The following is a 17,345-nucleotide window of genomic DNA, read 5'->3' on the forward strand; positions in this document are numbered from 1 at the left end:
ATGCTTACATATTTCTTTGACTAACTGTGACTTTTTTCCCTACAAGTTTAAACATTATGGTCCTACCCTACCCCTGGGGGTCATGATTTGAACAAATCTGAATCCACACTATCTGAGGATGCTTCCATATAAATATGGCCAATCCTAGCTTTGCTGTTCTTGAGAAGAAGATTTAAAAAAAAAAAAAAATCCTATGTATTCCTATGCATAACTTTAATCATCAATTGTGGCCCCACCTTATCCCCATCTGGGGTCATGGTTTTTATCAAACACGAATCTACACTACCTTAGGATACTTCCGAATAGTTAATAACCAGTCATGGCTTTGCTTTTCTTCAGAAGATTTTTCCAATATATCCCTACGTAAAATTTTGATCGTCCATTGTGGCCCCACCCTACCCCCGGGGGTCATGATTTGAACAAACTTGAATCTACACCACCTGAGGATGCTTCCATATAAATAAGACCAATCATGGCTTTAATGGCTGTTCTTAAGAAGAAGATTTGTAAAGATTTTTGCTATATATTCCTATGCAAAACTTTGATCGTCAATTGTGGCCCCACCCTACCCCCGGGGTCATGATTTGTTCAAACTTGAATCTACACTACCTGAGGATGATTCCACATGAGTTTCATCTTTCCTGGCCCAGTGATTCTTGAGGAGAAGATTTTGAAATGATGCCATTTATTTTTCACTAATTTCTTATTATCTCCCCTTGGAAGAGGGCATGGACCTTCATTTGAACAAACTTAAATCCCCTTTACCCAAGGATACTCTGTGCCAAGTTTGGTTGAAATTGGCCTGGTAGTTCTGGAGAAGACGATGAAATAGTGAAAAGTTTACAACGACAACAACGCCGACGACGACAACAACGACGACAGACAACGGACAAATTTCGATCAAAAAAGCTCGCTTGAGCCTTCGGCTCAGGTGAGCTAAAAATATGTTCAAATCAAATCAAGCATCCTTGGGTGAAGGGAATTTAAGTTTGTTCACAGGAAGTGTCACGCCTTCTTTCAAGGGAAGATATTTAAGATTTTGTGAAAATTTATTGGCATCATTTTAAAAGCCTTCAAGAACCACGAGGCCAGAAAAGATGAAGCTTATGTGAAAGCTTCATTACATACTGTAGATTCAAGTTTGTTCAAATCGTGACGCCCGGAAGTTGGGTGGGGTCACAACAGGGGATCAAAGTTTTACACAGGATTAATATTTAGGAAATAGCTTTTAAAAAAAATCTTCTCAAGAACAGCAAATTAAGTCATTATTAGTCATATTAACAGAGAAACATCCTCAGGTAGTGCAGATTCAAGTTAGTTTAAATCGTGATCTCGGGAAGTAGGGTGGTCACACAACAAGGGATCAAAGTTTTGTATTGGAATATAGGAGAAATATCTTTAAAAATCTCCTTCTCAAGAACAGCAAAGCCATTATTAGTCATATTTATACAGACGCATCCTCAGGTAGTGTAAATTGAAGTTTGTTCAAATCCCCCCCCCCCCCCCCCGGTTAAGAAGGAGCTATAATATCTTATCAAAGTTTCACATAAGAATATCTAGGAAAAAGAATCTGCTGATAATCTAGAACAGATGGGTAATAATAAGGTAATGAGCATTGTGGCCCATGGGCCTCTTGTTTCTATTAGTTCCTTTTTTATAAAGAGAATTTGTTTATTTCAATTATGCCACTTTTGTCCTTATAAAATGTTTTATGATTCAAAGTACATATCATTTGGTATTTATCATGAATAGCAGGTGTAATTTTTTTTTTTTTATATACAATTGGTTTTAAAAGCGTAATTTTTTCCTGATGGGTATGAGAAAAAGTTAAAAATGTTCCAAAAACATAAATAAAAATAAACAAATCGTAGGTTGATACTTCAAAATACTATTAGCCTATAAAATATAGGAACTTTGCTATTAATTAAATCTATAGGGTCTACTTGAAAAAAAGTGCAATTCGCAATCCGGAAGTTGTGTGCAACCGTTCAGATGTTATTGTGAAACAGGAAATTCAAAATATTCTATAATTTCACTTGCTGGTGGTCTCTGTGCAATTCAGTGTCAAGTATATTATATACTTTTAATCTCAGACAGACATAACGGTCAGGTTGTTTGTGAGACCCATTGTGTGGCCATTCTAACCCACTGTGCTTTTTCTTTGAGATTTTCTACCAAATATTTGACGTCATCAATAGTGGCCTACGCAAGGATTTGATACCTACCAAAATAAACTTCAATGAGTTGACCAGCCCCGAGCAGGGCCGATTCCATGATGTCGAAGGGATCCAAGTCTTCGCTTCGTGGAGATTGTGGATTGGTGGAAGTTAAAAGCAAGGTAAGTTCTAACAAGATCAGCGTGAGGAGATAGCGTAATGAGGTTGACGGGCACCTGCACCTGCCATTATTGCCCGTGTATCTATTTATAGGGCCCCTCCCCAACCTATCCTTGTTAGAATGAAAGGATTTATTTGTAAATCAATAAATTTTTGTCATGCTTATTTGTATTGTGTATGGCGTATGAAGTTTGTTTTTTTTAATGCATAGTTATGTGGCGACAACTTCATGACGCATTCTTTAAATATTTTCGACAGGGTGATACCTGGATGTGCACACCTGTCAGTTATTGTGTCAGACTGACCTAAATATCTGATAAGGCTTCTGTGGAATTCTTATAACGAACAGCAATTATATTGTCTGTAATGACATTTTCATTTTCGCATTTCATGTGATCAATAATTGTTGACTAAAATAATATTGACAAACTGGGTCAGGTGTTCTATGACTGAATGAGTCATAACATAGCAGTTCTATTGATAAGAGACTCCACTATTGTTGCTATTATGTAATATACTTGTTAACACATATTTGTTATTGTTTGCAAAACATAGATTTTCATTGTAATCAAGAATTTAATAACTTCAAGTGAATGGATGAACATTTAGTTGAAAATAATTGATCTGTTTTTATGTATTCATCACAATTTCTCTAAATTATGATACCTAAATAAACAAATATTTTCAATGAAGGTACTAACACATTTCAAAAATGAAGACGTAAATGTTAATCACATAATACTATTATCAAGCATGATCTCTGAACATGTAAATATCCTTGTATATGTTTATTGAAGTTTCTGTCTGACAACTTAATAGTGTTAGTTAATGAAGATCAGTGCATGGATCCTGTAGAGAGAGTTCTCACTTGGCATCCACTTCTGAGTATTTTTAGCTATGTTCACATGTCGGTGACAAATGTCATGCACCTACTTAAAGATTGAAAATTAATTTATATATTTTATTTTTGTTACTTCCTTGTATCACATTAAAAATAACCAAAGAATACCCCCAAATATCTTGACTAAAGTCATGATGTTTTCTTATCTTACAGCATGATGCAGAATTTAGAAGATTTTCTGTTGACAAAAATAAAATGAAAGAATTTGAAAATTTTGAAAATCTTTTGGCATCACTACACAGTATTGATCGACAGAGCTTTATTGTAACATACACTGATATCCATGGAGACTTATTACCCATCAACAACGATGATAACTTCCAGAAAGCATTAAGCACAGCAAAGCCACTGTTACGTATCATGATTCAAATGAAAGGTAAATAGTAAATTATATACAATTGAAATCAGTAGAGTTTTAATTGGCTTCTGGTATTTTTTATTTTCTCTCTCTCTCTCTCCCTCTCTATATATATAGATATATATCATCAGAAATATGACACATAGTAATCATTGAATGTTAAGTTATACATACTTACTGTAATGAGATTTGTTATAAATATACTTGTGATAAGGCAGGGTTCGAAATTCACTATATACAACTCGCAAAACGTGAGTTAGAATTCCCAAATTGCGAGTTAAAAATTAGGTAACTCGCAAAAACTTGCGAGTTGATTTTTTTGCATTGAAACTGTAGCAAAATTATATAATATGACAGAACACAACGCTTTTGATTTAAATCAGTAATTTAAAAAAAGGCACACTGTAGTTGTATTTGGTGTATTGTACAGTAGTTACTTTTTCCTTAAGTTACGTGTATCTAATTTATATAAATTTAACTTTATATGAAAATTGCGAGTAGTTTTATAAAATTGCTAGTTCACTTTCTTGGAATTCGCAATTATTTGCGAGTTGTAATTTTAGGGAGTTTCTAACCCTGTAAGGATGGTAAATAAATAATACTTAACAGTGAGCCCAGTGGGTGGCGCAAAGTTTCCATCACACTGCGAGCTCTTACGACAGTGCCTGGGCAAAGAAAAAATTGGACTGCTTCACATTGATCCAATAAAATTTTTCCACAGATATCTTGTATCCATAATCTTTCATATATTGCATATGGCTGCCCAAACTACATTCTTATGGTATTACCAATCAAAAGTTCACACAGAAAAGAAAATTCACTGTGATTTAATGGAAACTACAGATATATAGTATATTAATATTTTAAACTCTCTTTGTCAAACTTTGCACTTTATAAAGTTAAGGAAATGCAACTAACTTATGATGTCACAGTCATAATAAACAGTTTGAAGAGGGAGATCTCAGTTAAAGATGTAGACTAGGTAAATTTTTTACACAGCTGTGCTCTCCCCAATGGTCACTCTTTCAAATATATTAAGACTTTACTTTCTGAAAGATGTATGTCACATATATCCCCCACATTTTCTTGTTTATTGATACATGACTACATGAATGGTTACCAATAGAACCATCATCAATTAAACTATGGAAAAATTGTGAAAAGATTTGAGGACTGTGATGATGAATCGTCACTGATAAAAAAAATCGTACAAAACGGTTTATTTTTTTTAATGGACATTGAACAGTCGGTCCATTTATACTGTACATTACAAATGTACTACAAGTATGTGCAATTAGTTCTATAAAAGTCTGAGGGATTAACTGTAAAAGTCGGGATTAAGATGAGGCATAGTATATGTGACTGTCTAAATACCAAAAATAAAATTGGAGAGTGTAATGAAAAGTTATTTCCTTTTTTTTAGCTGAAGGAGTAATCGAGTATTGCAAGATTATTTTTATGCCAAAAAAAGACAAGACACTTGGGCATTGACTGAAAATAGATGTAGATGTGTTTATTATCTTTCATCTCACAGAAATACTCAAGTTTCTCATACAGTGGCATATATCTAGTATTCAAGCAATGTGTAATGTCTTAATTAGTATCCACAAAATAAATGCATGGCCTTCAAAATTATCTTGGATGTACTTTAAAGTAATTTTGCTAACTAATAGGTAGACTTTTTCCAAATAACATTGCAGGTATTCTGTATTAATTATTGAGCACTATTTGGAAAATTTCTCATTATCCATTGATTTATTACCATGCTTTGTTTATGTGGGAAACAAATGGAGGCAGTCATGCATTATTTATTACCGGGGATACACTTGCATCAAAGCAGGGCAATTACATGCACTAGTCTGAACAGAATGGTGATTAAGTCTGCTGGCACTCACTTCATCTTTCTTCATGCTCATTTGTATTAATAAAGAACCTCACATGATAAGACTCTAATCATGCCTAGATTTATTTCCAGCAAATTTTGTTCTGTTTAATTTTTGATAAAAAAATAATGTCTATCATAAATCAATGTGGTATATTAAAGAAGAACACTTGCAGCTTATTATTATATTCAGGGTTCTTGATTGTCTATATTTGGGGCCGTTCAAAGGCCCCATTCTGAATTCAAAAAAGGTACCATTTTTCCCAATTGAATGTGTTAACTTTCCCAGTAGTCATTTCCTTCTAGATTTAAGTTAAATATATAATAACTGAATTTCTTATTAATACAGAAAAAGTTGAAAACAGACACCAGAAACCCAAAGTATAACAATTTTAAAGTAAATTATACCATGTAATAATTTTCCATAAACTCCCTAAAGGATCACTAATTTCCCAATTTTTATGAACCCCGCCCCATGCAGTCCCAAAAATGGGCAAAAAGTGGTGCGAGAGCCCTGTATTTCATTGAGAGTAAGGCAAGGATCTAATGTACAAAATAGATGCTAGCAGTGTGAAAAATGTAAAAAGTATCTGATAATTATCAATTTATGATCTAAATAATCAATATTTATGTTCTTTTGTTTGACTTCATGTTGACTGAAAATTTGAAAATTTCTGATTTTTGGACATGAATATACACAAAGTAATAGTATTCATACATTGCTCAGATAAGATCGGATCATGTATCATCTGTAGTTGTATATATACTATAAAGAGAATGAAATATATTTGATACTTAGATAGAGGTTGTGGTGACTTACTCATTTATCATGTTTAATTTTCAGAGAGCAACTTTTGAAGATTTTTTTTTACACAAACAAGTTGAAACAACCTTTTTTTCTGGTAAAAGTTAGATGTTAATCTTATAATTTAATTAAAGATATTCATTAGGCAACAAGGGAAAAATATTATGAACTTGCCAGTTCTCAATGGAAATTTTTAGTAAAACAACAGATAGCTGAAACATGTTACTGTAAAAGCCCAACAAACTCATGAAACATAATTTACAGGGGGAGAAACCTTTTTTGTGATTAAGAAAGTAGCTGGAGTTATAGTTGTACCCCTTACTGATTACAAAAAAAAAAAATTGCTGAGGCTTAAAAACAAATTATTTTTATGAAGAACCAGTCATCAAATATGCAGGTCAGTTATCACAAAAAAACCTTAAAATCATGTGAAGATTGAATGATGATGAAAAAGCTGCCTGTAGTTGGAAGAAACAAGAGTTCAAAAGCTTATGTACATAAATGGAGTTCCCTGTGTATGATATTGATATGCACCATTCAAAGTAAATTAGAGTTTCATCCACTCAGTGCTTCATGTATCTAGCTATCTTTTGTAGCTATATGTACAGAAGCAGATCTTTATTCTTATATCTGATAATTTACCATGTCTTATTGTATGTCTGCAATTGAATGTATTTGTAAATTCTTCTACTTTCAGGAGAAAGTTATGAACAGATGAATGGGTATGGGACAATCACGAAAAAAAAGAATAAGATCACAAAGTTTATGGGTGCAAATGAACCAGTCGCCGGTGCTAAACCAAAGCTTCTTATTGGACTTCCGGAGGATTTCCGTCGTGTATCGGCCATTATTGATGTTGATATTGTTCCTGAGCAACATCGCCGTGTGAAGTTAATGAAAAATGGTTCAGACAAACCTCTTGGATTTTATATCAGAGATGGAACTAGTGTTAGGGTAACTCCACATGGATTGGAGAAAGTCCCAGGAATTTTCATTTCAAGGCTTGTGCCAGGTGGTCTGGCGGAAAGCACTGGACTTTTAGCTGTCAATGACGAAGTTCTAGAAGTGAACGGTATCGAGGTAGCAGGAAAGACACTAGATCAAGTGACGGATATGATGGTGGCTAACAGTTCAAATCTGATCATCACAGTCAAGCCTGTGAATCAGCGATTGACTCTGGCCCCCCACCGAGGGGGCCCTGGGAGACACTCCCAAATGTCCCAGGCCTCCCATGCCTCCTCCCAGCACTCCTTCAGTTCCCAGCGGTCATCCAAGTCCTTTGACAGTGACCATATTCCAGATCAAGACGACGATGATGATGAAGTACAAGATCATTTATTGCCCCCTAAGAAGAGCCCCAGCAATACAGAAGTTGTCACATTATAAAGAGATCCATTGTTATTTGTCATCTGTATATTTTTTTGATGCTTGATGTCCATTATTTTTCAATGGAAAATTGTATTTCGAATGTTGAATATAAATGTTTGCATATTACCAAGGGATTACATTTGTGTATTTGTATTTTAAGCAAATTTTATGTCATTTTATTCTTGTACTAGTGTGTATTTTAAAGTTGGCCCTTTGCACACTTTTTATATGAGCCATGCATTTGTGGTATTAAGTTATTCCATAGTTTTGCAAATCCTTTATTTCAGCAGCAATGCCTTTATCACTATGCAATTGTATACTTGTATACATGTATCTTTTTTTAATCCGTCTTACCAACATTCTTTTCTTTGTATGTATCATAACATTTCTCTAACACATTGATATACAACTTTTAGTGAGAAAAATAACTTTTATGTGTATTTATTTTTTGTTTTTTGGAAAGGACCAATGGCTTTTAAGAAATGAGAATATTTTAAAGTTTTGGCTTTTAAAACGTATTTGTTGAACTCTGTAGAACAGAGCTGAGTTGTGAATTTGACAATTTTTTTTTTAAACATATCTTGCCTTGAATGCCTTCAATAAATGTTTTCTAGTCTTGTAGTGTAAGAAATTATTTTTTCAAGCTGAGGTTTTCATGGTAACTGTAGCATTTTTATGTATTTCATGGCAAGTATAGTTGTTATGAAATTCATGCATAATTAATTTTTCTTCATTTTTCATTATCAAATCTCACTTCATTATGTCCTTCATTAAATATCTAATAAATTTTTGGCTTAAGGAAAGAACAAAATATCAATCACAACATTACTGATTTAAAAGAGAATATTGGATATTAAAACTGATGATGGAATTTCCTCTGTACATATAAACCAAAATAATGATCAAGTGCTTACAAACTAAGTCAGGAAAAAAGTAGTGTGGGGACCAGGAAAGTGTATAGTTTTATATCTAGAATTCTTCTGTCCAATGATCAATGATCATAAGGATTTCCACTTATTCTTAATTTGGACCAATATTAATAATATGTGATATATTTGGGACTTGATTTTTCACTATAAGGAAATGTTCTATATTAGAGTACAGTAAATATGATACTGTAATTTAAGTAGTAAGTCTTTCATATAATCTATAATCATGAAGTGTAATCAACATATGCAATATAGATGAAGTGATTGTGTATATTTTTCTTACCATGGAACTAGAGACATATGAATCTACTTGTATTTAATCATGTCACGAGATTTGGGGAATCTTTAGACAAAATGAAATTTTATTTGAATAATTGAATTTAAAAAAAGATAAATCAATAATGGTGTATCTATTGTTAGAAATATAAGAATAAAATTTTAGTTTGCAGCTAATAGATGTCTTAAAAAGGTTTCTCTATCATGCTGTATGGTTCTGATTTCTTGTGGAGGGGAAATTGTAAAAAAAAATCCTATAATTTTTGGAATTTGTAATATATAATGTTTATGTAAATATTCTCTAATTATTATATGTGGTAATTTCTCTTCATTTTATAAATGAACAAATTTGCATGTACTTTTTAATGTGTCAAATGAAAAAATCAGTATAACTTCTACTGAACTTGCATTCATTTTTATTTGTCTTCCATCGCAAGAAAACTATATTTTCATTGATGTTTTTTTTTTTCCAACTATACATTCCTTGAATATTAGAAAGGTCTGTGGAACTAATTGTGAACACCTTTAACTCTAATGTTATATAGTAGCGTTACGTATATTGTAAATGTGGGCTAACAATAATATATATATACCGGTAGTGAATAGGATTAAAATAGAACATGATCAAACTATCAGATGCAAAAGTTTATATTATGTAATGTTAAAATATTTAGTATCTGGATATTAAGAAATTTGTCAAATATGTGAGAAAATTTTTTTACTGTTCCAAGACTGAGAGGGGGTTACATTGGTTGCATGTCTAACAGTTGTTTGTGTAATAAAATGCACGATTTTGTTACTATAAGTTAAAATTGCAATATTTGTTGTCGTGTATAACCAAAAATTATTAACATTATTATTAATATTGATTTTAAAATTAAATAATTCTATAATATAAATTTGAGTGTTCTTTGTTATTATGTGCTTAGACTGTTCGAGTTATCTCGCTTATTTTACTGGGAAGGGTGTCCAATTTGGAAAGCCTCGGAATTCTATGTATGTTTTAATTACGATATCCTTTTGTTGTCAGTTGCTAAGTGTGACGTCACAATACACCCGGCGTTCTTGGGTTTCACCATAACGCAGAACAAAGCGTACGATACCTGGATTAAAACCCCAGACGAACATAAGAGCCTCTTTACACAGGTGTCTGACAATAAAAAGACACACACGACTTTAAAACGATCAGGGATATTTATTGAAGTCGCGAAAAATGACAACTGTCGGTGTTGATCCTGTCCATCAAGGGGCTTATCCGATGAAGATCCCCAGCTACTCTTACCAGTATCCCTCCCACCGCAGGGTCCAGCTGGCGGCTGTCAAGGAGGGGCTCTTCCACCCCCGACTCCCGAGCTTTAGGAGGATGGATATGGATACGGCTGGGCATAAACTCCCTGACGAACATTGCCGTACCACTACAACTTGCGGACCAGGTTTGTGATTGAGTTTTCTCTGTGTAAAAAAAATATTTGAAGCTAGCAAATATCGATTTTAATCCAAGTACGTTTCTTTTTTTCACCTTTTTTTTTTAATCTTGCTTTAAATTATTAAAGAATTTGTCACCCAGTATAGATTAGATAATAATTTTCATGCAGATCGTTAAATGAACATATCTCCTTCGAGGTTTGAGTTGCAAATAATTCTCGATGTAAAGGTATTCCAGTAATCAAATCCATTTGTATATTTTGGGATTTTATTTGTTTGGAATTCTTGCCAGAATTTTAATTTGTTTTCCAAACTACTGAAAGGTAAAATTCTTAAATATACATGACACAACTGCTACTTGATTAATCAGTGGGGTGTCTGTAATTTCTTGCTGCCACTTAAAGAAAATATATTTCCAACAGAGTATTTTGAATGACATGTCATTACTGTCATACATGTATATACGTAGTTAAATAGATTTTAATCGCAAAATGTACAGTTATGACCATAATCCAAAGTCTATCACTTTAATCCAAAGGTTATCAACGGATAATCGAACATAACCATTTAAATTTGTTACAGATCATCGAACGACAGTGCCTCTGCTCAAGCATTAACATTAACAGTCATGCCCTTCCGAAAAAAATATATCTTTTAACTCCATTATGACCTTTATTCAAATGTATTGTCTGGCCAAATTGGTACCATAGTCATCGATTTTTTTTTTTTTTTATATCGAATACCTTTTCAAAATATACACTACTTAACACGTATAATACACGCCACGATCTTTAATAAACGTTGATTTGATTTTCTTATAACTTTTGATCTTGAATTAAAGTACTTTTCCTGACAGAAATCGTTCACTTAATACAAAAATCAACATACAGGATTGTGTGAGCAACGCAATACGTCTTTGTTGTAATGATTAAATATTTTCTGGCCATGCGAAAAACTTTAAATCCTTTTGCAATACAAAGAATTACAGAGACCGAGGAAATGGTCCGTTTGATCGACAAATTTATTGCACTACCTTATAGCATTCCCAAACAGAGGGTTTAAACTATATATACTTGCACTGAGAACTAAATTCCAATTATGCTTTTGTTGGAAATCCCTAGACCACCCCTAACAAAAAGAAAAGAAAAGGGCAATAAATATGAAATAAATCAAAATAAATACAAACTTACATGGATTTTTTTGCAATGAATATAATGTACATGTAGCCCTACGTAAGTGTTTTAGTAAAATAAAATTTATTTGGCTTACCACTATATTAGCCTATTTTTAATTTGATAAAATTAATTTCTCAAAAGAAGTAAATTTTAATATATATAAAATGTACATTTATGTGTACTAGGTCTAGAGTGTGCTTTCATTCTTTTAACAGATGACTTCCAGAGATCCACCTCCACACTGATGGAACCGCCAGTGAAGAATCTCTCCAGTCTGGTGAGTACAAGACAGAGATTCTTTAATGGAGGTCTTATTCTAATTTTATTTTAAATTTGCGAACACCGTTCCTTTAATACAACTTGCCCCCTATCGATTTTTTCCTTTGGTTTCCTAAAATATAATTCCACAAACAGCTTTTCTTCACAAAGAAGATGGGCGGACAAGGAGAGCAAAATGCCTATTGTGCATCAAATAAAAAATTCGAAAATTAAATCTCAATTATGACAAAATTTTCATTTCATTTAACATTAACGTAGAGTTTTATAGTTTATGTAAAATAGCCACAATTTACAACAATCTCACAAAGATTGAAATTATGTGTCTATGAAATAGCATATACACCAAAGAGGAAAAAAAAGAGAGCATTTCTTCATACTGTATCTAAATTTTTCCATAGGAGTGGGTCTTCGCTCCATTTTTTTTTTATGCTCAAAGTATGTGAAAAATTTTACAATGTTTGGGTAAGAAAAACATGGAGCAAAGACACACTGTACCGTAAAAATATATTTTTATGACACATCATTCATGTCTTTCCGAGAAATATTTGAAGTTCATTTTGTCAAGGGTCATATAAAAAACATTATTTAAATGCCACTATATGTCATGAGCTGTAAAGCATAATGGATTGCCTGTAAATGTCGAAAAAAAAAGACACTTAGGCATTTAATTGCTTGGGTTCAAACCCCAAGAATACCACTTTTTTTTTTTAATCATAGAATGATTTTTGCTGAAAGAATTTTCTGCAGAAAAGTTTTGCTTGTCATAATTTCATTCTTTTCAATAAAAAGAACTTAACTATAAATACTATTAACAAACTGAATATGACTTTTATACATTTGAAGCTATAGGCATATTTCACGCCTTGTTCGCCCATCTCATTGATCATATGGAAGCAAAGAGAAGTAACTCTAATATGAAAACCTGGCATAGGATTGTCCAGTCTTCGGGAAATTCATTGTGTAGCTCTAGCGAAACTATTTACACTACAAATTTTGACTTTTAATTTAGATAATAAATGTCATGAAAATATGACAGCTTAAAAATCACCGAAAGTATTTAATATTATTTATATTTACATTTGCTTTGTTTAAAGAACAGTGACAATCAACTAAAATGTCTTTTTCCCCAAAAAGTAAACATTTTCCAAAAAATCTTTAAAATGTGTTTCTAACACTAGATATCTGAATGCAAATCAAATGCGTTTAAACAGTAGAATGAAGAATTTTTGCAATAAAATAAACACATTTTTTTGCATTGAACTATGTCAAAATTTGAAGAAAACTTCGTTCTGATATTAAAATGAATTATTCAATAATTTTTTTTTTTAGGAAATTACGTCAACAGGAAAACAGCTACATAAGCACTACACCACACCAGAAGAACTCAAGTAAGTGCTCGGAAGTGTTTCAAAATATCTATGTGACAGTGTATATATTTGATTGTAATGGAAATGATAGACATGATTTAAATCAACTTTCAGACGTGCCCGCACAGAGTGGTCCGATTTCCTGAACAGATCACCTGAAAGGTTTAATATTAAGTTACCAGAACTCCCTAATAGCAAAGGTTTGTATATCTTCTTTATCGATATGTATATCCTCTCTACATCACTTTATAAAGTTTTTTTCTTCCCCCCAAAACGAACACAATATCAATCTGATCTCAACGATATGTACTGTCTAGTTAGGTATTTCAAACTTTTCTCCTAAATGAATTATGTACGCTCTGTGTTTGATTTCTTGATTGAGAACTTATGATAGTTTGTGACATATGATTTTTCCTTTCTACAGATCAGCGATTTGTCGGGTACGCTGTTCGATATTTACGACCTGAGGTCACACAATCCTGGAAGGTAAAAGGCGTATAGAAATATTTTTTTCTATAATTTAAAATTACTCAAATAATTTATTTGCAAGTAATATCAAGTTCTCACACTACCACAATTCCATTTCAGTATACTCTGCGTCAAGAACCAACTTTGGATCAATACGGCCAAAGACCGATTCCAGCTAATATCTAGTGAGTTTATGAATTCGTTATTTTATGAAAACATAAGATTATTATGGTCTACTGGTCCTTGATTAAAGGTATTATTGGTGAGTCCGTCGTCCGTCCGACTGTCTGTCCGATGTAACATTTTCATTAGAACTACTCCTGCGGTTTTGCCTGATTAGATATATTTTGCTAAACACGTATATCACATGTAATTATCTGTGATTTTACGAACAGTATTTTTGTTGTAATTAAAATGGGATAAGTACGGTCAGTTATTTCAAAATGCATCTTCTATTAAGATGTGTTTCTGATCCATTCGCTGCATTCTCCATAAAAAAGTGGAACGGATCAGACTTACCATCTTCAAAATTACTTTATAAAAAACACTCTGATTCTATACACAAGTTCTCTGAAGGTGATAATAAAAGGATACTAGAGTTCCTCATTGACAACATCTATGTAGTCTTCGGAGACCAGGTCTTCCAACAATCTGCTGGAATTTCGTTTATTTGCCGACCTTTTTTTTATATTCCTATGAAGCAGAAATTATACAAAAACTTCTACAAGAGAAGAAAACACTTGCTCTGGCCTTCAACTCGACATTCAGATATATCGATGTCGTTTGATCGATTAACAGTAGTCATTTATATGTCGACTCGATATATCCCAGTCAATATTTAAACCGATGCAGGCTACTGTTAAATAAGTTGATGCTACAGGGATTTCAACAACCTCGTTTAATACCAGCATTTCGTAAATTATGTGGTCGTTATAATGACCTTGTTTGCAAATACAACCTATCATTGTGTCGTATTTTGAATGACATATTTCATACCAATTGTCAGGCCATTGTTTTTGAAAGACTAAATTTGACCACGGAATAATCCGTCTACCTGATCAATACATAGGGCTCACGGCGGGTGGGACCAGTGAACAGGGGATTGACCTGATTCCATCTCTGGAATTTTCAGGGAACCGTGTTTTTCTGCCCTTTTGATCGATTTTTATTGATTGTAGGTTTTATGAGATCGATCACTGTTCGTTATGTTTACCTTTGTCACTTGACTAGCAGCTCTTCTTACTGTTTTAGAAACATCGACTACAGATTTATAATTCTGTACATTAATTGAAAAAAAAATCAAATAGGTTTTTCCAGCAGTTTTTAAATGAACTATTTAACACCTCTCAAAAATCCGCCACTGATTTTACTAATCCTACATTTTGTTTTTTACTTTCAGTGCTAGATACAGGGATACTTATCCTCAGTATAGCCGGAACATAGCATCCGAAGCCTGGCGGTAAACTCCGGACAAATCCGAACATTCCGAGATCTTAGTCTGTCATTTCATTGTTATATCTTGTTTGTTTCCATGGCGCAAATATTACCCGTTCAGTATTAAAGGAACGTTTATTTCTTATCATTCTCCATCAGTATTACGGATTATATAGTATTAGATCATGAAAATGATTTGTTTTTTCTTCCTTAAAAATGTGCTTGTTATATGTATATATTAGTTTTTATATTTCGAATTATTGATTGATACATGGTGTATTAGGGTATTGTTTGAATGTTTGCACTTTTAAGTATTAGTAAACAAAAGTATTACAAAATATAGATTGATCTTGCTCAAAATGCTTGTTTAGGCAGTATGCCAGCTTTTAATGTATTGCATACAGTATTATCATCTGCTCAATTTGTACCCAGTACAAATACATTTATAGAGATCTGAAATAAAAGTGTTTTTCATTAAATCGTTATTTCACTGCAATATTTCTGTTTTATTTGCACTTAGTTGTTATGTGAAATATTAAAGGAGAGTGTATAAAAGTTCATTTAAGAGGTATATATAAATGTACGTACATAGGCAATAAAAAGTCACAAAATCCTCTCGGGACACAACTTTTAAACCCTTGATCAGAATGATTCCAAATTGAAATTGATTATGTTGCTCTTCTTGACCTGAAAGGTTGTCATAATCTTGACTCAAGGTCAAAACTTTAAGAGCAAGTCCAAAGTTCAAGATCAATAAGATAGTGTTCAAAATAGTGTCTGGGGTATAACTCTTAGCCCTTCAATCGAAAATATGTTGTTTCTGATGACACAGAGGTGTGCTAAGATGTAACAAAATAGATCTAGTAAAATCTTGCCCTAGTCATAACTTTGAAACACATTGAAACTCAATCTAATTAAAATTCGATGTTAGATCCGCTCGCACACTCGCTACATTAGTGTCGCGAGTATGCAAGCGGATCTAACATCTAATTAGATTGAAACGTATCATTGGATGTTCATCATTATGACGTCACGTTTCTTAGTAGACTTACGTTGTGTTGTGGTTACATCTCATATAATTTAATTTTGTTTGTATTCTAGCCTCTGATTGGTTAATACCCAAAAAGGAACACAAATTATTTCTGTATAACCTGGTTTGGTATGGGGACACACCCCCCTGACAACCAGCTGAATCGTCTGTATCCATGCAATCCTCTCATTTCCAGTCCTCGGGATTCATGGAAAATTCCAGATTTAATAAATGTACCTTTAACTTCAAACAGTAACTCGGATCTTACCACATGTAAACAAAAAACATGGCTGCTAGGACTATGTATCAGTTTTTACCTCCCCTTGCTTCCCATCACTTCCGTTACTAGGGTTGTATTATTGAGCGGCAAATTTGAACTAATAAAAAGCAACAAATTTTACACCCAGAGTTGTTTAATGATTTTAGAATTAAATTATAAGGAATGACTCTAATTCTTGGCCAAATTATTCGAGGATAACCTGGTTTGGGTCAGTTTACGCTGTTTTATAATCCGCTTCGCGGATTATAAAGCGTAAACTGACCCAAACCAGGTTATCCTCGAATAATTTGGCCAAGAATTAGAGTCATTCCTAAAATATTTACATTTGCAAATGTTTTCTTTTATATAACACTATTGAAAGCAATGCGTATCTATATCCGTATAAACACGGGTTCCTCGCGTCATAAACGTTCGACGTAATTTTTCAGTGACGTCATAAAGGGTCGACGCGCAATCAGAGGATCAAACACGTGCCGTTGGGTTTGAAAAATAAAACGTTTCACGCGTTAAAGATTATAATCAGGCAAATATAAAATATGAATAAGTCACAAATGTAAATATAAGTAATAAGGTATCATTTAAAAATGATACCTTATTTCTTAATTGAAAGACATTAGTCGAGCTGATCGGACGCGTTCTTATGCCTCTCCCGATTTCCTACAATTTCTACTAAACAAAACAAAGAAATGGCACTGAAGATGCACAAAAGGGAAGATAAGAGGGTAATGCCTCATATTGTATAATTTGATAAGTAAAAATTGCTTGACCGGTATTTAGTGTAATAGTATCACATACTTTCGGGGATGAGGGGAGGGGGGATGAGAGTATTAGGCATGCAGACAAGCAAGCACCCATTGACCCAAACTTTCATACGTTGGCCCCTTTTTCAGGATATCCAGGCATTTTATTTAATTACGTAAAAATATTCTTTAAGCTGTTGGGTTACTTTTCTTTTAAATTCTCATAAACTATGCATTTTTAATCACCAGATTTACTATGGTGTAATGAATTGGCATAAGTTGTTACTCTTGT

At 33.0% G+C, this 17,345-nt stretch overlaps 3 protein-coding genes across 3 annotated transcripts in view; all 3 read left to right on the plus strand.

Moving 5' to 3' along the window:
* Positions 1-17,345, plus strand: part of LOC133206265 (WD repeat-containing protein 7-like) — a 253,062-nt gene that overhangs the window by 73,756 nt on the left and 161,961 nt on the right. The window lies entirely within an intron of this gene.
* Positions 2,153-9,754, plus strand: LOC133172673 (partitioning defective 6 homolog beta-like). The gene is made up of 3 exons (XM_061307621.1): positions 2,153-2,338; positions 3,391-3,613; positions 6,980-9,754. The coding sequence occupies exons 1-3, from the start codon at positions 2,273-2,275 to the stop codon at positions 7,666-7,668; spliced, it is 978 nt and encodes a 325-aa protein (XP_061163605.1). The 5' UTR covers positions 2,153-2,272; the 3' UTR covers positions 7,669-9,754.
* LOC133172674 (sperm microtubule inner protein 8-like) lies at positions 9,892-15,499 on the plus strand. The gene is made up of 7 exons (XM_061307622.1): positions 9,892-10,288; positions 11,671-11,732; positions 13,064-13,122; positions 13,216-13,301; positions 13,526-13,587; positions 13,690-13,754; positions 14,969-15,499. Exons 1-7 carry the CDS (start codon positions 10,069-10,071, stop codon positions 15,030-15,032), a joined length of 618 nt encoding a protein of 205 aa, XP_061163606.1. The 5' UTR covers positions 9,892-10,068; the 3' UTR covers positions 15,033-15,499.

Source organism: Saccostrea echinata, unplaced genomic scaffold (genome assembly GCF_033153115.1).
Source record: "Saccostrea echinata isolate AGI-Se365-2 ecotype Australia unplaced genomic scaffold, CSIRO_AGI_Sech_v1 ptg000054l, whole genome shotgun sequence".
Lineage (NCBI taxonomy): Eukaryota > Metazoa > Mollusca > Bivalvia > Ostreida > Ostreidae > Saccostrea > Saccostrea echinata.

Excerpts from the sequence above, each read along its gene's own strand:
- LOC133172673 (XM_061307621.1), top strand. The coding sequence starts at position 2,273 with ATGATGTCGAAGGGATCCAAGTCTTCGCTTCGTGGAGATTGTGGATTG. Across the intron at positions 2,339-3,390 it reads TGGTGGAAGTTAAAAGCAAG|CATGATGCAGAATTTAGAAG; the intron begins GTAAGTTCTAAC and ends CTTATCTTACAG. Across the intron at positions 3,614-6,979 it reads TATCATGATTCAAATGAAAG|GAGAAAGTTATGAACAGATG; the intron begins GTAAATAGTAAA and ends TTCTACTTTCAG.
- LOC133172674 (XM_061307622.1), top strand. The coding sequence starts at position 10,069 with ATGACAACTGTCGGTGTTGATCCTGTCCATCAAGGGGCTTATCCGATG. Across the intron at positions 11,733-13,063 it reads TGAAGAATCTCTCCAGTCTG|GAAATTACGTCAACAGGAAA; the intron begins GTGAGTACAAGA and ends TTTTTTTTTTAG. Across the intron at positions 13,755-14,968 it reads CCGATTCCAGCTAATATCTA|TGCTAGATACAGGGATACTT; the intron begins GTGAGTTTATGA and ends TTTTACTTTCAG.